The sequence below is a fragment of the Paroedura picta genome, chromosome 2 (genome assembly GCF_049243985.1).
Source record: "Paroedura picta isolate Pp20150507F chromosome 2, Ppicta_v3.0, whole genome shotgun sequence".
Classification (NCBI taxonomy): domain Eukaryota; kingdom Metazoa; phylum Chordata; class Lepidosauria; order Squamata; family Gekkonidae; genus Paroedura; species Paroedura picta.
In genome coordinates this window covers 132,803,168-132,826,116 of record NC_135370.1, presented here as the reverse complement: position 1 = coordinate 132,826,116, position 22,949 = coordinate 132,803,168, and the positions used below count along the sequence as shown (strand labels likewise).

Here is a 22,949-nt window from a genome sequence, read left to right as displayed (position 1 = left end):
TAAGAAAAGAAGGCCAGAGTGGTGTATATGAAAAAATTGGAGGGGAAAGAAAATAAACTTATTTCTGTGAACTACATTTCCCAAAGGGGGAAATGTATTTAATGTGAAATTTACAGTCATTATGATAAGTATGTATCATAATTTCTTTGCAGAGAAGATCAGGTAAACTTCCGTGGATTCATGAGAACTTTGGCCCACTTCCGCCCCATTGAAGATAATGAGAAAAGCAAAGACCAGAATGGTCCAGAACCACTCAACAGCCGAAGCAACAAACTGCACTGTAAGAAATTTTTAATTATATAGTCATTGATTAATTATGCTCCTTTATATTCTGCTTAAATGGGCTTAAATGGACTCCGGGGAATGGTAGAGGACAGGAAGGCCTGGAGGATCATTGTCCATGGGGTCGCGATGGGTCGGACACGACTTCGCACATAACAACAACAAATATTCTGCTTTATATTCAGAGCCTCTTGTGGTGCAGGGTGGTAAGGCAGCCAATATGCTGTCTGAAGCTCTGACCATGAGGCTGGGAGTTTGATCCCACCCGCCAGCTCAAGGTTGACTCCAGCCTTCCATCCTTTCGAGGTCAATAAAATTAATACCTAGCCTGCTGGGGGTATTCATTAAAACAGTAATGACTGGAGAAGGGAATGGCAAACCACCCTGTATTGAGTCTGCCAAGAAAACGCTAGAGGGCGTCACCCCAAGGGTCAGACATGACTCAGTGCTTGCACAGGGGATACCTTTACCTTATATTTTGCTTGGTAATTTTGCATTTTGTAGTGCAATCTGAAGAACACTTTCCAGAGAGTAGGTCCCACTGAATAGATCCGGGCAGGATTCGGAATAGGCGTGTTTAGGATTGTTCTTTTAGTATATTCCTCTCCTTATTCAAATCGTACTGGGTGGAGAATGAGCTGGCTATAAGCATTATGAAAGTAAGAGTTGTAATTGAATGTGAAACTTTATTTTTCAAAATGATTTGTCAAAGTAAAATTCTGCTCTGTATTACTGTTACCTTTAGGTAGTATCCTCATGATGTTCATTTACATTATTTTTTGTCCACCTTTCTCACTTGAACTCAAGGCAGATTACACAGAGTGAGACGATACAATGGAGAGATGGGACATTCAGTAAACGGTGCAATAGGTTGTAGAATCTTAAACCAGAAGTCTAAAAAAAGGACTGAAGCAAAGCAGAAGTGTTAACATGACATGTTAACGTGACATTTTAAAAGATTCAAAATTTCAAAATTGACTCCTAGTTTCAGCAGTTTATATACTATAGTATACACAACAGTCCCTAATAATTTTTCTGAGTAACTTTGTGAATCATTTAGTACTGTCCAATTCTCCCCCTGAACAGAGGACATCTTGTTGGGTTTTCCCACTCTGTTATCCATGGTGGCAGAAACAATCCCCCCCCCCCACACACACACACACTCTACGTGCCATGGTTTCTTTGGCTGCTGCTTCAGTCACTTCGGGAAGCTGCAGCCATACCTTGACAGTTACTGAAAGTTCTGCGGTGACCTCAGGCTCCTCCGGGGCCAGCAGCCATTTCCCAGCCACTGCAGGAGGTTACACTGAACCATCCCAGATGTCCTCAGCACAGAAAGTTCAGACAGGCAGCGCTGACTTTGCGGGGCCATTTAATCACAGAGAGGGTAATTTAAACCATATGTTCCAAATGCTACCTGAATTTTTCATGTTCTTTAATGATAGAATTAAGGAACATGTGTCCTATTTCTGTACTCAGGGGAACACAAATGGGGCCAAGGCAACCTGGTAAGTTCTGTCTTGTGTCCAGCCTCTCCTCAAGACGCAGCCCAAGGTTAGGATCCAGATGAGGGTTCCTCTAGGTGGCCAGCAAAAGCTGCAAGGATTGTGCCCATACTGAGTCCTTCAGAGAGTATTCCTCTGAAGAAGATTTAGAAGACAGAGAGGAAGGAGAATTCCTCTCAGATTTAGATGGCGAGGTGGAAGGGGGCTCAACTTCAAGTCTTTTGGTTGCCTATTCTAGTTGGAAGATTACCAATTTATGTTAGCTAAGGCAATAGCTGCTTTTAATTTAAGACAGGAGATCAGCAATAATGAGATTAGGTAAGAGTCCAGGAAAATTAAGGGACCAAAGGAACATGAGGATTTATGTCCAAGGTCCTCCATGGTACAGGATCGCTTCCAGAACCTTTTGAAAAAAAGATTTTTTGTCTGTTGTTTTTACCTGTCCTGTTCTTTAATGTCTTCTAAGTTTGTTCCTTGTTTTAAGAGTTTGTTTTCACTGAGCACTGTTCCGTGACAGTAGCTGTTAAGCTTTGTTAGTCCAAGATTGAATCAACAGCGTAGTAGCCAGGTGACAGGAAGTGGTGGTGGTGTGGGAAGTTCATTCCTGCCTTCCTGGAGGAACAGTGTGGGAAAACCCAATACAATGTCCTACATTATCTTAGAGGATAAGGATGGCAGGGTACAATGGTTGTTCTATTGCCTGCACAGAAAAGCCTTCTCCCAAATGAGCTCACCAGGGTGACCTTGGACCCATCACATATTCCTAGCCTAACCTATCTCCCTGGGTTATTGTGAAGGTAAAATGTAGAAGACAGTTATGTAAACTGCTTTGGGTCCCCAGTATGAATAAAATTAGGGATGTATATTAAGTACATATATATCACTGAAGATGGGGACTGATAAAATATAGATTGGTTGGGGGTGTGAATGAGAGAATAAGTATACACAGAAGGTCATGTTGAGAATTAGCTATATTGATTAATCAACTTTCAGTGATACTTCCAGGTTGCTTAGATTTATCTGGATGTTTAACAAATACAAAATTAATAACCATTTTAAAGGTAATATCTGACTCTCCCAGATATATCCTGCACTGTTTGGTTTGTTATTTTAAAATAATTTCTTATTTAGTGCGTGCTTCAAGTGTTCTGTGGGCTACATTTTATTTAACCCCACTTCTCAGCCCAGAATGATGTCTCAAATCAGTTTTTAGCAATTGATAATAGAGGTGGCAATAAAACGCAGCAAAAGGTGCATGGGGCTTGTGCCTAAGCATGGTAGTAGGATGCCTAATAACTGGTTATTCTGGCCTCAAGAATTGCAGTTGGTAATCCAATTGAAGTACTCAGTTTAATCATCATTATTGTTATTACTATTATCTAAATTTCTATACCGCCCTCCCATAATGGCTCATGGCGGTTTACATACAATTAAATTTAGGAATAAAAAACGTAAGTAAATTCAGCAGCATTTATGTCGAAGCAGCTTCCAGATTATTCACTGCTCATAAATCTCCCAACTCAATGTCTCCCTCTGGAAGTGTTTTTGCATGTTCTAGAAATACCTATATTTGTGAAAAAGTGAAATTCTTCTGTACGTATATTGATGTAGGTGATATAATATAAATCACTTAAAGGAAAGGTCAAGTTTTAACTAGTTAGGCCCTTTTTTACCTGACAGTAGAGTGGGTAAAGCTCAAAGGAAAGTATTTGTATTATCAAACAAGCCATTGCTCATCCTCACATTTTAAGCAAGCACTCTAAAGAGAGAAAAATAGAAGGACCCATGCAAGGAAGCACTCCTACCCATCTTGGATGGTGTGCAGCTCTCAGTGGCTCACTCCGCCAGGATTCTGGGAATAATCCTCGATGCTTCCCTCACAATAGAAGCCCAGGTCACATAAGTAGCGCAGCTGGCATTTTACCATCTCTGCCAAGCCTAATTACTAGTGCTCTAATTGGCCTTGGAACATCTAGCCGCACAGATCCAACGGTCACCTCTAGACTGGACTTCTGCAACCTGCTCTATGCAGGCCTGACCTTAACCATGATCCAGAAACTACATCTGGTCCAAAATGGAGTGGCCAGGGTCCTCACAGTAACAACTACAGTGGCTACCAGTCGAATTCCGGATCAGGCTAAAGGTTCTGGTAATTACCTTTAAGGCCATACATGGTCAGGGCTCAGTGTAAGCCTCTCTGCTTATGCCCCTCAAAGAGCTCTACGCTCTGCCACCTCCAACTGGTTAAGGATCCCTGGTCCAAAAGAAGCCTGCTAGGCCTCAACCATGGCCAGAGCCTTCTCTGTCCTGTCCCCTGCCTGGTGGAATGAGCTCCTGGAAGAGATTAGGGCCCTGATGGAGCTAAAACAGTTCCGCAGGGCCTGCAAAAGGGGGTTCTTCCACCTGGCATTTGGTTGAGGCTGACTGGAATCAGTAACATCTGCAGGGCCCCTGAACCTCCCTCTCAAGAACCCATACACGTGAACCATGGACATGTTGAACTGTTATGAATTAGACTGTTACATTCAGTCATAGTTGCTATTGTTATTGTTATTACTGCTACAGTCCACTTATATGTTATGTTATGAAGAAACAAAATTCTATGTATTGTTTATATTCCATGTGAACTGCCCTGAACTTCGGGGTAGGGCGGTATACAAATATAATAAATTAAAAATGAGTAAATAAATCATTTTAATTCTCTGTAGTTGCTTTTCAACTATATGACCTGGATAAAGATGACAAGATCTCCCGTGAAGAGCTTCTTCAGGTATGTTTATCTTGCACAGCCTGTAATCCAGTTGCATATCACTGCAGGTTTATTATGTGTTTGAAAATTAAGAATCGAAACATGTCTCATAAGGGTGTACATATGGCAGAAAAGAAATGTTACCTTTTTCCTGGCATCATTTTTACACTGTGCGAACAGTGATGTTTCTAGTGATAAGGAACCTGTTAAGTACTAGAACAGTGGTCCCCAACCTTTTTATCACCGGGGGCCACTCAACTCCTTTTACTGAGGCCCGTTGGGGGGGTAGTTTACTCCTCTACTCTCAACCACTGCCCTAACGCTCTCTGATCGCTATGGTAATGTTTAAACATCCCTTCAAAATAAGATACAGACACGCCACAACAATAAACATAAGGAACATTTTATTTTCATGGAAATTTTAACTCATGACAATGACAAATCAATGGGAACCCTGAGCTTGTTTCTCTGCAACAAGATAGTCCTATCTGGGAGTGATGGGAGACAATGACACCCGAAGTGTGTTGTAAAGGGCCGGGGGGGGGGGGGGGAGAAGGCGTCCTTCGGGGCCCACCTCCAGTTAGTCGGACCACATGTGGTCCGCAGCCCACAGGTTGGGGATCATTATACTAGAATGTATAATCACCCATGTGATAGTCAACTCTAGATTAGACTTCTGCAACTCACTCTATGCAGGGCTTCCCTTGAGACTGTTCCAGAAACTTCAGCTAGTCCAAAATGCAGCAGCCTGAGTCTTGACAAGGGACTCAGTGGAGGGCACATAGACACCAGTACTCTCCCAGATTGCAGTGGCTCCAGATTGAATCAGGTTCAAGGTTTTGTGCTAACCTTCAAAGAGGAGATCAGTTAATTAATTTTAATTAACTTTAACGTTAATTAACTTTAATTAAATTAAAGTGATTTAATAATCCCTTATTAAAAATATCTGATTTAGACTCAGCAATTGAAACTGCAAGTATAAATAAAAACAATAAAAGTTGCATGAAGAAGCAGTTCTTATTTAAACCATTTTAATATTCCCTTTCCTCCTGATCAGGATCCCCAAGGTATCCAGCATGAAACGTGAACAATTAAAAACAACATTTTCAATTATTAATTAATTCTATAAAAAAGTAAACATACAACACCAAACCAGGGAAGAGGTACAATAACCGTTATTGAGATATGCCAAATAAAACCGAAAATGTCTTCTTGGGTGTAAGGGTAGTTGTGGGTTTGCCATCTGCTTTGTCTTTATTCATTCAAGCCTAAAAACTATAGTTGCTGCACAGGACCATAAAGGAGCAGGATGGTCCTTCAGATATGCATGCGTCAGGCTTTGATGGGCCATAAACACTACTTTCATATGCACCAGGCTTGCACCTTATCTCTCAGAGCCAGACCTAGCCAGAGTGATCCATGTGATAGTCAACTCTAGATTAGACTTCTGCAACTCACTCTATGCAGGGCTGCCCTTGAGACTGTTCCAGAAACTTCAGCTAGTCCAAAATGCAGCAGCCTGAGTCTTGACAAGGGACTCAGTGGAGGGTACATAGACACCAGTACTCTCCCAGTTGTAGTGGCTCCAGATTGGAGACTGAATCAGGTTCAAGGTTTTGTGCTAACCTTCAAAGCCCTAAACTGTCTGGGACCATCATATCTACAGAGTTTTCTCTTCCCTTATTTTCCTCCAAGAACATTAACATCTGCTCAGGATCCCTGGCCCAAAGGAGGTGAAATTGGTCCTGGCCCCAGCCTGGTAGAATGCATTTCCAAAGGAGGTCAGGGTCCTGTTGGACCTGAATCAATTCTGTGTGGCCTGTAAGATGGAACTTTCCACCAGGCTGATTGTCAGGGCTCAAATTAACAACCACTAATAATTCAGCTGATCATCTCAGGTCTGTGTGCCATGGCAAAAAACCTCCACAGTGCATGCAGATCCTGGGGACAGCTTCTTCTGCACAATGGGTTACTGTTAGGCTTAAACCCAATTTGAACTGGATTCCTACAAAGGATGAGGGTCACAGTCTCTGAGTACCCATATGGTAACTATCCCAATTGCATTTCTTTAACATGTATATGAGACTGCCTTTGAAAAACATTTGGAAATGCCAAGTAGTCCAAAGCAGCTATAAGAGTTCTCACTGGAATTTACCATGCAGAACACATAATGCAAATTTTACAGATTACTTTGCAATTCTATTTTCAGGCCTAATTCTGGACTGGCATAAACCTTTGAACCTTTAAGTTGTTTAGAATTTGTTCCTTAATACTAGTGCTTAGGGTAACAGAATGAAAGTGACAGTATTCAAGAGAGACAAAGGGAAATACTGCTTCACAAAATGGATAGTTGACGTTTGGAACTCATTGGCGCAAGATGGGATGAGGGCCCACAGGCTTAGATGGCTTTACAAGGGGAAAGAGATAAATTTATTGAGATTAAAACAAATGTGATTAGCAGTAATAGTGTAGAGACCTCTTTGTTTAGAGACAGAAAAGCTGCATGGTTTTATATTTTCCTGAAAAACTGGACATGGGGGAAAAACACTTTCTGGGAAGGATCTTTCTGTGTGTCACTTGGTAGATTGGCATTTACGTGAATTTGGTAGATTGGCATTTACGTGAATTTCCTACAGTACTTTTATTTGAATATAAGAAAAAACTTTCTGGGAGAACGACTGAAGATGGCGCCGTACTAGCTGGGCTTCTGTCCGGCTCTTAAGCCATGCTGAGGGTCAGGAGCAACTGCACCTGGCAGACCTGAGCAGATACGCAAATCTTGCTCGCCGGTCGCCCCAGGAACCGGGAACGGCATCCTGAGGGTCCTACAGATCCGTGGAGACTGAGTTCTCCGGATCGCCGCAGCATGTGCTCAAGGTCATGATGGCGCCCTTGTCGTAAATAACTTTCTAAGCCTGAAACGACCAGCTGACCCTACATTCTTCCCAGATAATCTTTTACCAGACTGACAGGAGCCGAAGTCTACAACAGTAAAGACTGAGTTTTCTGGCTTTTCCTTTTCTTTCCCCACAAGCTCTTCCCCCCCTCCTCAACCAATTTACAAGTGAATTTTTTCGTCAAGTAGGAGGCTCCCAGCTAATTATACTCACTAATCAAACAAAGAGAGACCTCAAAGAAAAGAGAGACTTTAAAGTTTTGTTGGAGAGAGTTCAGTGGGGGACGCTGACTTGATACGGAGATCGACAAACTGATAATTTTGGATCGCTCGTGCTCCCGCGAGACCTCACGAGACTTTCTGTTTATAGTTTGTGACTGCCTAGAACTATGGAAAAATTAACTAAGGCACAGCTTTTCCATCTGTTATGTGAAGGGAACTCAAAGATACTGAAAGCAGTCAATAAGGTGGAAAAGGAAATCCGAAAGACTAAGAAAGAGCTTTTAGACAGAACCGACGGTTTGGAAAAAACAGCTGATGAAAACACAACTCAGCCAACAATACTTCAAACGAGAATTCAATGTCTGGAAGTTAATCAACAGGAGGGGGAGAGAGCTAAGGACGTAAAAATCAAAAGCACCTTGGAAGAACTTGGGAAAACAGATTTAAGGAAGGAAAGCACCGAAAACCTGGAAGTCTATTTAGAGCAGGAAGTGATTTGGATCAACAAAATAAATAGTCTATTCAAAGGTGACAGCACGCAGGAAGCTATCAGGAGATATCTCTGTGCGACCAGAGGAAGAGATCCGGATTGATAAAGTATACAGAGCCTACTTAAAGGCGACTGCAAGCAAGAATCAAGCAAGAGACTTCTTTGGCCCTGACAGAAGGACAACCAGAAACACTCTATGTAGTAATCATCAGGCGTTACTATGGAAAAAAATACAATTTCATTTTCTGCGGCCACCTGAAGGATGTGATGAACAGTGGAGCATTCTCCTGGTTTCCTGTGGGAAAGACAGCAGCAGTAACTTTTAGGTCAGGACCAATATATGAAGGGAACTGACTTTATATTATCTAAGACAATAATAGAATATATTCTTATAATAGATTATACTCTCATATGTATCAACAATTACTCTGCTAAGAAAGATGGTAATAACTTCTAGATCAGGATCAATATGTGATGGGAACTGAATATGTATGCCAATATGTATGCTAAAAGAGGATGGCAAACTATACTTCATATGTATTAACAAGACAGCAGCAGTAACTCTTAGGTCAGGGCCAATATATGAAGGGGACAGACCTTTTATCACTTAAGATAATAATAGAATATATTCTTATAACAGATCATACTCTCATATGTATTAACAATCATTTCGCTAAGAAAGATGGTAAAAACTTCTAGATTAGGATTAATATGTGATGGGAACTGAATATGTATGTTAAAAGAGGATGGCAAACTATACTTCATATGTATTAACAAGACAGCAGCAGTAACTCTTAGGTCAGGGCCAATATATGAAGGGGACAGACCTTTTATCACTTAAGATAATAATAGAATATATTCTTATAACAGATCATACTCTCATATGTATTAACAATCATTTCGCTAAGAAAGATGGTAAAAACTTCTAGATTAGGATTAATATGTGATGGGAACTGAATATGTATGTTAAAAGAGGATGGCAAACCATATCAGCTGGTCGCTTTTTTCTCTTTTACTTTTCTGTAAATGCTTCATATAATAATAAATAATAAACTTTAAAAAAAAACTTTCTAACTTGCAGGTGCTGCGGATGATGGTTGGTGTAAACATCTCTGATGAACAGCTGGGTAGCATTGCTGACAGAACTATTCAGGAGGCTGATCAAGATGGCGATAGTGCAATCTCTTTTACAGAGTTCGTTAAGGTAAGGAAACCGTTTTCATTATGGGAGTCCTGGTTACTAGAGTACTAGGCTTTTCTGATCTGATTTGCACAGAGATCAATAGGCCTAAAACCATACTGTTCCTTTCCTCGTCTAGACAAAAATGAACAGAGATGAGCCCCTTGTTCTGTCAAAAGAAAATTATATTTGATAGCTTAAATTATTCCTGCTTATTTTTTTGTTCTTTAGTGTCCATATTATACATTGGAAGATAAGCAGAATTTAGCATTTCACAGTTAAAGTGGCAATGTTTCTAACATGTAAATTGTTTCTCAAGTGTTCCTAAGTTCAGATGTTATTAGTTGATAAACTCTAGATTGATTTAAAAATGGATTCTGGAGGGCAAAAATGTTTTTCAGTATGAAAGATGACTATCTAGCACAGAAATAAAAAATCCATCTTTTTAATACTGAGAGAGAGTGAGAATCCTATAACAAACTAACAATTTTGTTTTTCTGCAGGTTTTGGAGAAGGTGGATGTAGAGCAAAAAATGAGCATTCGATTTCTTCACTGATGGATCAGGTCCCTTCCTTGTTATCCTGATAATTAAGGAATAGAGTTTATTTTATCCTTCTTTCTCCTAAGCATTGCTACTGGTACATGTGAGGTACATCTCTAAATCCTTCTCAGTTTGTTCCATCAATGTGAACATTCCTTCTGCATCAGAACAAAAGGACGTGGCTGCAATGCAGTCTGGAATGGAGCAGTGAAATGGCCTCTTCACAACTCTTTGCATTATTTCATGATTAGAAATGTGTTCTTCCCATGTACTGTAGCCTTCTATCATCTTATGAACTTTGAATTGGAAAAACAAGAGGGCAAATTCCAGTGAAGAGCTATTTGAAGTAATGTACAATATAAATCTGTTTGATTCCATAGTAGTATATTCTGTTCTGTTTTTCATTCCTTCTGAATTTTGCGATAGTAATCCAAGACTGATGGTTTTGTTTTCAGGACAAAGGCTTGGGGGAAATTTCCCATACATGTAAAATAAGATTTAGGACATCTACAAATCTGCCATCTACAATTCTGATTATGCAGTAACTGGAGAGTTTCATTATATGGTTTCGTAGTCTGTTTTTCTCTTTAATAATAGAAAAACTTCCTCACTAATCCTCCCCCCATTTTTGATTTTTCCCCAGTGTTTTCAACATATTTGTTTATTGCACAGCTGTGATGAAAGTCCTATTTGCATATTAATCATGCCACAGTAGCCCATTTAGATTTTTGGCTCTGAGAGGTATTCTCACAGCCCAGGCTGGAAGACTGGAAAGAGGTTACATGCCTTTTTCATGAGATGGGAACACTAATATTTTTAGGAAATTGCTGAGCACATGACTCAGATTCTTCAAGCACACACAAATTAGTCAGCGTTGCTACAATAAATTTTGATACAACTCCAGAGCAGTAAAAGCTTGAGAAGAAATCCGAGGATATTTTGAATTTTTTCAGACTGGATTGCCTTTATGGTTCAGCAGGCAATGCCATTTTGCTAATTATCAAAATGCTAACTTTTCATTGATGCAACTAGAATTGGCAGTGTTGACTTTCAGAATGCACAAAATACTTTTACTAAATCAGTGTTCAGATGCTCCTGCCCTCCCCCACTACTTTCATGTGTCAGCATTTCTGTAAGTATTGGATGCATTTTATCTGGTTTACTTCTGTCCTGTACTATTTAATGATCTTTCAGCATTGCACATAACTTTTTCACTTCAAAAACCTGTAGATTTTTTCTTGACCAAAACATAGTTGGAAAAGCCTGAGAGCAAAATTGAAGATTGATCTCTATAACATAAACACTTTAGGATTTTGATCGTGATGTTACAGAAAGTTTATAAAAAGAAGGAATGTAACAGTCACAACTTTATGTTAGATGTTTAGGCTTAAATAGCTTATTCTCAAAGAAGCACCTTTTCCATTTGGTTCTATAGCTGTAATCCACAGTTGTGCCTTTGTCACATCTATTGTATTAATCAACAATCCATGAATAAAATCCTTCAACATAATGTCTGCCTTTCTGCAACTAAAGGAGCTTTAATAATGTAAGGTCCAACAGCTAAATCCAACAATTATATGGTTTTACTTTCTCATCCAGTAAGTTGATATTTATGATACAATCTGTATTTATTACTCAGTGCCTTAAAACACATTTGTTGAAAAGAGGGAAATCATTCAGAGCAAAGGATTGAAAATCCGAGGGGATGGTACTGTTTGTTATGGTTAGACCTCACTTGGAGTACTGTGCAGTTTTGGGCATCACAAATGCAGGATGTAGACAGACAGTGTGTTGAGAGGAGGACAACAAAGATGGTGAGGAGAAAACCAAGGCATACAAGGGAAGGTGGAGGAAGCTTGGTATGTTTAGCCTGGGGAGTAGACTACTACGGTGATATGATAGCCGCCTCGAGCCTTCGGGGGAGGCGGGGTATAAATATAAATATAATAAAAAAAAATAATAATAGTCATCTTCAAGTACTTGAAAGGATGTCATATACAGGATGGAGCAGAGTTACTTTCTATTGCCCCAAAGAGTCAGACCAGTGGATTGAAATTAAAAGAATTTTCAGCTAAATATCCAGAAGAAATTCTGGACAGAGTAGTTCCTCTGTGGAACAGGCTCCTTTGGGAAGTGGGGGGTTCTCCTTCAGATTCCGTACATTTAGGCAGTTTGTGAGTGGGTAGACAGGAAGGGTTGTATCGGTGCTTGGCTCTTGTCGCCCATTCTTATATGTCCAGGAAAATGCCATTGGAATTGCCGCTTGGAGGTCATGAGGTAAATTTCCTCCAGGCCATACTGGCCAAGGATTCTGGTTTTCTTGTGGGCATCATGTAAGCCTGGAATTGGAGTCACCTGTTGTTGGACAGGTAGGTGTGAATTTCCTGCATTGTTCAGATGGTTGGGCTAGATGGCCTTGGAGGCCCCTTCCAACTTTGTTTCTATGAGGGGCTGAGAAGTGTAGGTTTTACCGATCCAATATGGTAGCCAGGCAGGAATTTCCGCATTTCATATATTTTGACATAAATCCTAACTTCATTATTCACTTATTGAAAATGAATTTTGTCAGTTCCCTTTGCCCACAGCAGCACTCCCCGTACAGTTCTGCACATTTGTGGAGGGCAAAATTGGAAAGCAGTTGGGGAAGGCTACTGTTAAAGAAGGAGAAAGGCTGGAAAACTTCCTTCTGCATGCACTGGTTGCTGCCTCTCTCATGGAAACAAATGGCTCACAATGTTATGGAGAGGATGGCAAATGTAGGTAGTTCTTGATTCCTTTAATTTATCCTGAGGTGTCAAACTGATGTAGGGATTAGAGTGGGACTCAGATTCAAATGTTCACACTGTGGTCAAGTTTGCTGAATAACTTTGGGCTTAGTGGTTCATCCTTTCAGTTTAATGTATATGACAGGGTGGTGGCACTTTTAAAAAGTGTTAAGAATGTGATGCCAAGATGGCACAAAACACCTCATGCTGCTTATGCCTGGCAGAGGGCCACATTAGGGATGTGTACCCTGCCTCTAGGATGATGACTCCCAAAACAAGGGATGGGATACTGGCTAGACTGAAAATGGCAGCTGCACACCTGAACCTTGAGGATGAAAGGGCCATTCATAAAAGCCTACCAATACCCTTGTTTTGTCAGTACCACCTCCAGCCCCCTCAGATTGAGGTGACTGTGGTAACAACAAATGGGCAATGTCCATACTGCCCCTGAAAATTAAGAGGCAAAAATTCCAGCGCAGAAACAGGCTAAGAAGGCCATGTGCCACACCCACACTGATAATCGCCAACAATCGCTGCCTCACTGCTGTATGCCATTGATGTTGGCAGGATCACCACTGAGCAAACCTCAAGACCCAGGACACAATGCCAATTGCCACACAGTTCTGAAGCACATGTACCTCCCAACACCAATTCGCTGTTGAGAATTCCCCCGGCATTGAGATTCCCATTAACATCAAGAGTTTAATGTCCTTCCAACTTCTAAGATGATGTGATGTTGCTTTCAGATCCTCCATCAAATAAATATTAGTTTTTGGAGATGGTTCCAATAATGGATCATGAATGTCCATCCCAATGACGATACCACGAAACTGGATCGGAAGATGGAATCCTCAGTGCCATACCCAACTTCGACATCATCAACACTCGATTCTGAAGTGCTTCAAAGTTGACTTGATGCTGAGGAACCTCCCATAGCCTCTGACATTGTGTATTCTAAGGACAGAGACTCTGATATTGAGTCAGACATTCCATATTCGAATTGCTAGATGATGGAGTGGAGGAGCTATTCAATACATCCACTATGGATGACTTTTGCCTTTATTCATATGGCGCAATCTCTAAAACTGAACTACTAGAAGATGATCAGTTAAAAAAATAATTGCTTATGAAAAATTAATAACAGGTGATACAAGACTGGTTTGGTAAAATGTATAAAAAATTATTGTTGCAAATTTAAGATTGCATTATTAAATGGGCTCAGAATTTTTCATAAAATATAAATATGGATTAATGAGAAATTTACTGAAAGTAAAATGTTTTTCAAATTGGTATAAAATGTTTTTAGATGATACATTGGTCCTAAAGACATTGCAAGAGCAACTAAGAATTAGAATGAGATACACTGGAAATGTCAGGATATAAATGCATCAGTTTACCATATCTTGTGATCTTGTCAAAAACAAGGAAATAGACTATGCAAAAGATACTGAAAATCAAATTTCTGTTAGATTAAAATGTATATTATTAAATATAGTACCAGATAACATTTAGTATGTATAGTAATCTTGTTAAGTATATGGTAACAGCTGCAAGGATTCTATGTGCATCAAAATGGAAGAAGGAAACACCACATCTTATGGACTGATCAAACAAGATGGCTGAATATGTGACAATGGGAAAACTTATATATTTGATGTGCAACAGACTAACATCAGATTTCAGAAGAAAATGGAGTCCTATTCTAAACTATATAGATCAATAAAATCAATGGAATGAGGTAACTGACATAAAATGGACATTGTAATATTATGCCCCCCCCCTTTTCTTTCTAAAAGCTGTTTTCTAGAATTTTTTCTTCTGTTTTGTATCATGAAATAGTTTGATGTCTTTAAGAAATAATAGTTTTGTAGTATGCAATGTATTCTCTTAAAATAAAACTTCTAATTAAAAAAAAAACTGGACTACCTGTCATCTGACTCACAATCAGATGACTCAAGTATGGACATCTTGTATAGTCTGGGATTGGGACCTCTGACACTTTCTTTTATTAAGAGGAATCAGAATGTGATTATCTCACTTTGGGTAAAGGGTACCACTGTGGCCTTCTCTAGGAAATTAGGGACCTTGTATAAAGTGAAAGAGCAGGATTTTGAGTTCTCCCCCAGAGGCAGAAGACATCTTGGGTTGTTCCATTCTCCGGTTCAGGGAAGCAGGCTCACTTTTCCCCCCCTCCTTCTTCATGAGTGGACGTGCCTCTCTGCTCCAGTTCTTTCCTGCCTCTTGATCAGGGAGAGCACGTTCTTCTAGCAGGCCTTATTATAAAAGCTTTTTACTTTATTCTTACCTAAAACTTACTTATTTCTTCTAGTTCTTCACCTAAATCTCTCTAAATACTTCCTTCTTGCCTTCTTCTTGCACTTTGGGTGGTTGGGAGCCTTTAAGCCATCAGAGGCTTTAGGTGAGGCAGTGGCTTTTTACGAGCCATTTGGGACTCCCACCCACCCTGACTGTGCCTGGACGGCTGTACCGTTATAAGAAGAAGGCATGGCAACCAGAAGGGAGGAGAAATTTCTTTCTGAAGAGGATGTTGCAGCACATGTGCTGGAAGGAAATGAGGGACACACTGCGACCATTCAGCTCCCGTGGCCGGCGGGCGCACCTGGGGAAGGCCGTCCCGCGTCTGGTCGGAGCGGGGGAGCCGGACTGCGCTTCAAAGAGCACTTAGAAAATCGGCTGCGGCAGAGTGCACCCCCCCAACGCGGCTGGAAATGGCAACAGTCATTTTCCCACCAAAAAAGAAGCACCTCAGCAGGCTTCCCAGACAGCCAGAACGACCCCTACAGGCTGTGGTGCAGTGGCGCAGGACATGGAAAGATGGGCAAAAGTTTTTTACCAACTGCCTTGCTAGAGGCCATTAACCAATCCATTTCCAGTCAACTCCGTCCCATATGGAGGGCTCTGGGAAATAGGGGTAAGGGGAATTCGGATTCTTCTCCCTCTCCCCCCTCATTCCAGGGGTTATGACTCAGATCTCACCCCAGGCGCTCATGGCCCACTAAGGCAGCAAGGAAGAGGAGCTATCCCCAAGACATGGTCTCACAGCACTCCTCTGATTCAGATTCTAAGGCTAATCCTAGACAGGGAACGGCTTTCCTTACTGTTGAAGAATTGGAGGTTGATTTTGAACTCCCAGAACCTTCAAAATGTTTCTTTAAGTTGGAAGATTATTCTTCCCTGTTAGATAAGACATTAGCTGCCCTTGATTTAAAGCCAAACCCTCTGGAGGACCCAGAGGAAGGGCCTAGCAGACCAGAAAGACCATTAGGGAATTCAGAGTTTTTTCCACCAGAGGATTACTCTCAAAATATTTCCCTTTCTGATTATTTTTTTGGGGAATTCCATCTTATTATAAAAAGTTGTATGCGCTTCCTGACTACGCTGAACGTTTTTTTTTTTTGCAGGTTCCAGTCATGGTTACAGCAGTAGTGGCCTTACAAGCACCTGGTCTGCTCTCAGAAGATGGGGAAGGCTCCGTAAAGGATCCCATGGACAAGAAAGCAGATTTTGCTCTACACAAAGCCCATGAGGCTGCAGCAATGGCGCTGAAAGCATCTTCAGTGTCTTCAATTGTGATGAGAGCCATGATAGTGTGGGCTAGGAAGATGGTCCAACTTTTGGGGGAGAAGGATAAGCGCCTTCTCGAGGGAGCCAATAGAATGCTGCAGGGAGTGTCACTTGCCACTGATGCTACTCTGGACACAGCAATTTTTAATGCCCGGACCATAGCTTCTGCCTCTGCAGCATGCAGGGTACTTTGGCTTAGGGCATGGCAAGCAGATGTCAGGCCTGAGGCGATTGTCATTGCCTATCAATTTCATGGGGTGAAATTATTTGGAGAATCTCTAGACAAGGTCTTAACTGACTCAAAGGAGAAGAATGATCACACATCGTATTCGAACTATTCCTTTTGGGGCAGTGGATCCTTTCCTAGAAACAGACAGGATAGAAGGCAAGCCTGGTCTCAATCACATCAACCCTACAGGAGGGATTTGGCCAGAAGGGTTACAAAGGCCAGCGCTTTGATAAGACAGAGATCCTAAACAGTCCATGGACTGACTATGCCAACATTCTGGTGGGGGGCAGACTACAATGCTTCGCGCAGGTGTGGTCCACTCATGTCCAGGACAACTGGGCCAAGGAGGTAACTTCAAAGGGCTATTCAATAGAGTTCATACGTCCCCCACCAGAACTCTACCTTCGCTCACCGCTCAGCAGTCATCCAGAAAAAAGGTTAAGGTCACTAAAAGCCATTGCCCACCTGTTGCAAATAAGGGCAATAGAAAAGGTCCCAAATCATGAGTGAGGAAAAGGCCTCTACTCTATTTTCTTCACAGTTCCAAAAAAGAGCAATGGTTGGAGGGCAATACTAGACTTGAAGTGATTCAATTGAGCGGTGAAAACAAGAAAATTCCGAATGGAGACCCTTCTCTCGATCAAGGAAGCCATCCAACAGGGAGAGTTCCTCACTTTGTTAGATCTACAAGAGGTTTATCTCCATGTGCCTATAAATCACTTGCACAAGCAATTTCTCAGGTTTTGTGTAGAAGACCAACATCAGTTCCGGGCGTTACCTTTCGGTCTGTCATCGGCTCCCCGAGTATTCTCAAAGGTCCTCATAAATCCCATAGTCCTCCTGAGGAACCTCAAGGTGCATATGCTCCCATACCTGGGCGACCTGTTGATAAGATCTTCATCATAGGAGGCGGCAATCACCAATACCAACCTGGTGGTAGAAACCCTCCAGAAGTTTGGGTTTATAGTCAATTTCCAGAAGAGCTCTGTCACCTTCACAGAGGATGGAGCATTTAGGTGTGCTGATAGGCACGCAAGCAGGAGCACTCTTCACTACCAAAACGAGAATTCAGAAGATACAGGACCTAGCAACACAGGTCATCAACGAAGTCTGTTCCCTACTCATGACTCTAGCGAGACTGATGGGCCTATTCATCTCTTGCCTGGACACGGTCCAATGGGCCAGGCTTCATTCAAGGGAGCTACAAGTCTTCTTGTGTCCCCATCACGTGAGCATCATGCACAAGAAGCACATCCTGCTACAGTTGCCCTCTCAGGCTTGGGACAGTCTGCATTGGTGGACCCAAAAAGACAACCTTTCCAAAGGAAAGAAGTTTATTCTTCTGAAGGAAGAGGAAATCTTCAGGGATGCAAGCCTAACTGGATGGGGCGCCACATCCAGGACCGACCTGATTCAAGGGCGTTGGTCACCCCACGAGAGTCATCTCCCATAAATGTTTTGGAGATGAGGGCAGTGTTCTTAACTCTCTCGAAGTTGAAGTTATCTCTGCTGAACAAGACCGTCTTAATAAGGACGGACAACATAGCCACGCGTGCATATATAAACCACCAGGGGGGCTCTCGGTCCTTCCAGATACACAAAGAGGCGCTGAAGGTTCTTCGCTTTGCGGAATGTCATCTGTTATCTCTACGGGTGAAACACATTCAGGGAGTAGAGAACTGTCAAGCAGATTTGCTAAGCAGGTCTACTCTCTCAGAGACAGAATGGTCACTCAAGAGGTCAGTGTTCCTGAGCATCACAGAAAGATTCGGAGTCCCAGTAGTGGATCTTTTTGCATCTCACCTGAACCATCAGGTACCATGATTCTTCTCCCGTTATCTACATCATCAAGCAGAGGCAATGGAGACCTTGGCCGGAGGGGCTTCTACGCGCATTCCCACCTGTCCCAATAATTCTACGGCTTCTACAAAAGATAAGGGCACTCAATGCTGATTTGATACTGGTGGCCCCGGAGTGGCCAAGAAGACTGGTTTTCCACAATTCTGCAGATGGCGATCACCGATCCCTTTCACCTTCCTTCAGTACCAGATCTATTGCAGCAGGGTCCTATCTGGCATCTGGATCCTGGATAGTACCACTTAGCTGCTTGGAGGCTGAAAGGCAGCACTATGTGAAGAAGGGATATGACACAAAGGTGACCGATACCATGTTGGCGGCGAGGAAGGCATCCACGAATCGCATCTATGAGTATATGTGGAGGGTCTTCAGGGGCTGGTGCAGAAGGAAGAAAGTTCCCTTATACTAACCAACCATAGGTAATATTTTGGCCTTCCTACAAGATGGAGCTGACCAGGGTCTCAAGGCAACTACGCTGAGGAGACAGGTGGCAGCGATAGCTACCATCATCCCAACAATTACAGGGAAGATAGCTACATCATCCCCACGTAATCCAGTTTCTGAAAGGAGCCTCAGTGCTTGGGCCTCTGATACGTCATAGATCCCTTTGAACCAATAGCTGATATAAGCTTGACATTACTTAGGATGAAGGTTTTATTCTTGGTTGCAGTTACTTCGGCCAGAAGAGTTGGAGAGTTGGGGGCTCTCTCATCCAATCCAAAACTGTACACATTCCTTAGGGATAAGGTCACACTTCGACTGGACCCGGCCTTCGTGCCCAAGATCAACTCTAGCTTTCATAGGCTTCGGGAAATTCACCATCCTTTTTTCCTGACCCAAAGCGTCCTCTTGAACAGATTTGGCATACTTTGGACATACGGAGGTTTCTGAAGGCATTTTTGATAAGGACAGCCAGGTTTAGAAAGAACTGATCTTCATATCAATCACAAATCCAAACAAGGGTAATAGGATGTCCAAATCCTCAATCAGCAAGTGTCTGAATGACTGCATTGTGGAAGCTTACAAGGCCTCGAGAGTCCAAGTTCCGGAAGGAATAGTGGCGCACTCGGTGCACAGTGCAGCAACTACGGCAGCATCTCTTAATCATGTGCCAGTGGAAGAAATCTGCAAGGCTGCCACTTGGTCTTCGGTTTCCACTTTTACAAGACACTACAAGATAGACCGTTTTGGTTCCACTGACTCCGTCTTTGGGCAAGCGGTTCTACAGGAGGTCATTTCATCGTGAGCAACTTCCCACCCTGGGGACACTGCTCGGGGAGGTTCCAAGATGTCTTCCGCCTCTGGGGGAGAACAACCAGTGTTCTTACCTGTGAGGGGTCATTCTCCCCAGAGGTATAGGAAGACATCTTCATCCCCCCCTAGAAGTTGCAAGTTGTTATTCTTTCAATTACTGTTGGCCTGTTAGCACCTTTTACTGTTTTCTGATCCCTTTCCTATTTTTCACTTGACCTTAGGGTGATGATCTGAGGGGCGAATACTGTGATCTAGTGGTGGAAGCCTCGAATTGGAGCAGAGAGGCACGCCCACTCAGGAAGAAGGAGGGGGGAAAAGTGAGCCTGCCTCCCTGAACTGGAGAATGGAACAACCCAAGATGTCTTCCTATACCTCTGGGGAGAATGGCCCCTCACAGGTAAGACCACTGGGCGTTCCCCTCCTGTCACCTGAGGGCAAATTCTATTTCTGCACACTTCTTGGCTTCACAAAGCAAGCAGGAATATAGACTTAATGGCGTTGGCTGGTGGTAGTGGAGCCATGGCATTGGCCTCCTCCAGATCGTCGTGTGCATGTGCGGCCGCACACTTCTACAGTTGGGGTGCCATCATTACAGTGGTTGTGAACCACTGATCTAGTCCATCCTTTAATGTGATTCCATCTTGGTACAGATGTTCCAAATCCAAGCATCCTTTATATGGCTTACTCCCAAGTAAATGCAGTAGACCATAGTCTTTCAAAATCTCTCCTACTTATAATAACTGTTAAAAGAAATTTAAATTCAGTGTATTTTCCAATATGCATTTGCATGCTTTTCATGTTTCAGCATTCAGGTGTCAGTCTGAAGTGGCAAAAGAAAGAAATACATTCAGCCTCAACCAGAGCCAGGGCCTTTTTTGCCCTGGTTCCTGCCTGGTGGAATGAGCTCCACAAGAACATCAGGGCCCTGACAGAATTTTTCTACTGGGCCTACAGTTGAACTTCAGGCCAACCAGAAGCAGAACTACATTTACAAGCCCTTCCTCCTCTTGCTCCCCAACCTCCCCAATTCCACCAGCCTGATTCTCTGTTATTTAAGTTAACAATTTAAGACCAATTAGACTGGCAAAAAATAACACTTTTAAAATTAATTTAAAATTAATTATGAACTGTTTTTATTATATATATAAATATATAATATATATATATATAAATTACTGTTCAGGCATTATATATTTTATTCTTCATCCCGAGTCATCCAGTCCAAGAGGGGAAGTATACAAATCAAATTATAAATAAATGAATTGCACTCAGGTCCTGCTTGAGTGAGGCTGGGTGGCTGCTTGGCTGAGCCAAATAAAATATCCCTTCTCTCACCCCAACCAATAATAGAGGAGACACTGAAAGATATAGATGAATCATCAATACAAATGCTGTGTTTACTGAACCATATTATCAAGGTTTCCACCTCACCGTTTCATCAATCACCCAATGTGCCACATGCTCACATACCAAAGGCTGGCTTCTGTTTCAGCTGTGGTGGGTTGAATTGGAGAGTTGAAAGATATTCAGGACTCTGCCTCCTAGTTCTGCTCTCAGCCTTTTTATATTCTTTGCAGTACAAATTACACATTTATTTTCCTGGAATTATAGGCTACATCAGCACTTTGGGTTGAGTGTCTTCACCTCCTCTGGGACCATCTGTCTCCTGCCACTCTATGCTAGTTGTGCTGACGATTGCAACCAACTTCCTCTTCTGAAACCCACAGACATCCAAATACCTGTGGTTAAGATCCAGGTCAGGGTTCCTTCTGTATTTCTATTTGAAAGGGTCCCACTTTTCACATCATCTCCAGCTTACAGTTAATCCTTTTGGTCCTGACGTCTACAAGGTCAGAGCTACAAGGCAGGCTGAATGAGTTGGGCGATCTCTATAGCTGTCGCACTAGCAGTAACATTCTTTTGTTATGTAAGGATAGATTCAAGTAGGTAGCTGTGTTGGTCTGAAGTAGCACAATAATAATAAGCGTCCAATAGCACCTTTAAGACTAATAAAGATTATTCAAGGCGTGAGCTTTCAAGTGCATGTGTCTGAGGAAGAGTGAATGCACACAAAAGCTCACGCCTTGAATAAATCTTTGTTGGTCTTAAATATTCCATTGGACTCTATTTTTGTCATATAAGATAGAATGAACCTTTCATAAATGCAGAGCGGATCCCCATGCTCCTTATAATGTTCTGAAACCCAGCATTCTGTTTCCATGAAGAGCCAGCCTGTTGCTTTGAAGAAAGCCTAAAGAAGATAAAAGTAACATTATATATTCTGCTCATTATCCAAAAAAAGCAGCTGCCACCAGGAGACAAAAAACTAAAGCTGGTATAAAACAGATGCCTGTGGCACCTTCAAGACTAACATTTATTCCAGCATGAACTTTATGAGTCAGAGCTCACTTTTTCAGATTCTAGAGAGAAGAAACCATTTCCCACATAATGTTGTGAGGTTGTTACACTGCTGCAGTTCTGAAAGTCAAAGGTAATGCAAAACTGTTGATTTAGAACTCATCAAACTATTAAACACCATCTGTCATTCTGGCTTTAACAGAGATTTGGATGTCCCTAATATCAGCTCAGTATGATCCATTTTTCAGGAAATTCACTTGGCTATTTTTAACATTGCATATGCCAGTATGCCTTTACAGATGTCAGATAATTTAATGCTTCTTTATTAGTTATTGAGAATCTGTATACTTCATGAGAGGCTGAAATTTGACTCATAATTTTCAATTCTGTAAGTAATACTCACCCAAGCATTGCTTTTTCTTTTATAAGAGATCTTTGTGGTCTGATTTTTTCTTCATATTTTGTAATTCACCTAGACGTCTTAGTGAAAAAGGTTGACTATATTTTAGGTTTGTTTTTTGGTAAGATCTTATTCCAGTAACTTATACAGAGATGCCTGAAAGGTTTATGAAATTCAAACCAAGTCTTTCTGTACTGTAAGCTTCTCAATTTTCATCTCATCTATTTTTTTAAATTGTCTTAATTAAAATTCGTTCTGATTAAAACAAAAGCGGGGGGAAATGCCACTGGATTTCTGGGTTTTTTTGCTACAGTCCCAGTGTAGAATTGCCAAGGAAAGCTCTATTAAAAATACCTTCGATTAGGCCTGACCCCTTCCATAAGATCCTACGAATGAGTGGCCCTTCTGTAACCTCTGGCGTGCAGAATCAGCTCTTTCCTGACACAACCCGCATTTGCACCGCTAGCGTGTTTCCTGCAGGGGGCGCCCAGAATGGCCGTTTATGCCGACCCCCGTAACTTCTATCCCACCAGCCCCACGGAGCGAAAGGGTAGGCGGTTAGGCTCTTAAGAGTAGCCAATCTCTTCTCAAATAGAGGTCTCACTCTTAGCCAATCAGGCGGACCGTTCGGGAGG

The 22,949-nt window shown here is 41.9% G+C and overlaps 1 protein-coding gene and 1 long non-coding RNA gene across 3 annotated transcripts in view; one reads left to right on the top strand and one right to left on the bottom strand.

Moving 5' to 3' along the window:
* The window catches only part of CHP1 (calcineurin like EF-hand protein 1), a 34,647-nt gene extending 23,271 nt beyond the window's left edge, over positions 1-11,376 (top strand). For both annotated transcript variants that reach the window (XM_077322851.1, XM_077322850.1), the window contains 4 exons: positions 153-280; positions 4,496-4,557; positions 9,226-9,348; positions 9,828-11,376. In XM_077322851.1, the coding sequence (XP_077178966.1) occupies positions 153-280; positions 4,496-4,557; positions 9,226-9,348; positions 9,828-9,881 (367 nt within the window). In that variant the 3' untranslated portion in view covers positions 9,882-11,376. The remainder of the gene's footprint in view (positions 1-152; positions 281-4,495; positions 4,558-9,225; positions 9,349-9,827) is intronic.
* Positions 1,042-22,939, bottom strand: LOC143830391 (uncharacterized). Its single transcript, XR_013228437.1, has 4 exons — positions 22,669-22,939; positions 22,318-22,394; positions 21,710-21,807; positions 1,042-1,188 (listed from the first exon to the last, which is right to left on the bottom strand). It is a non-coding gene; the product is annotated as an uncharacterized LOC143830391 (long non-coding RNA).
* Positions 22,940-22,949: the final 10 nt, after the last annotated feature.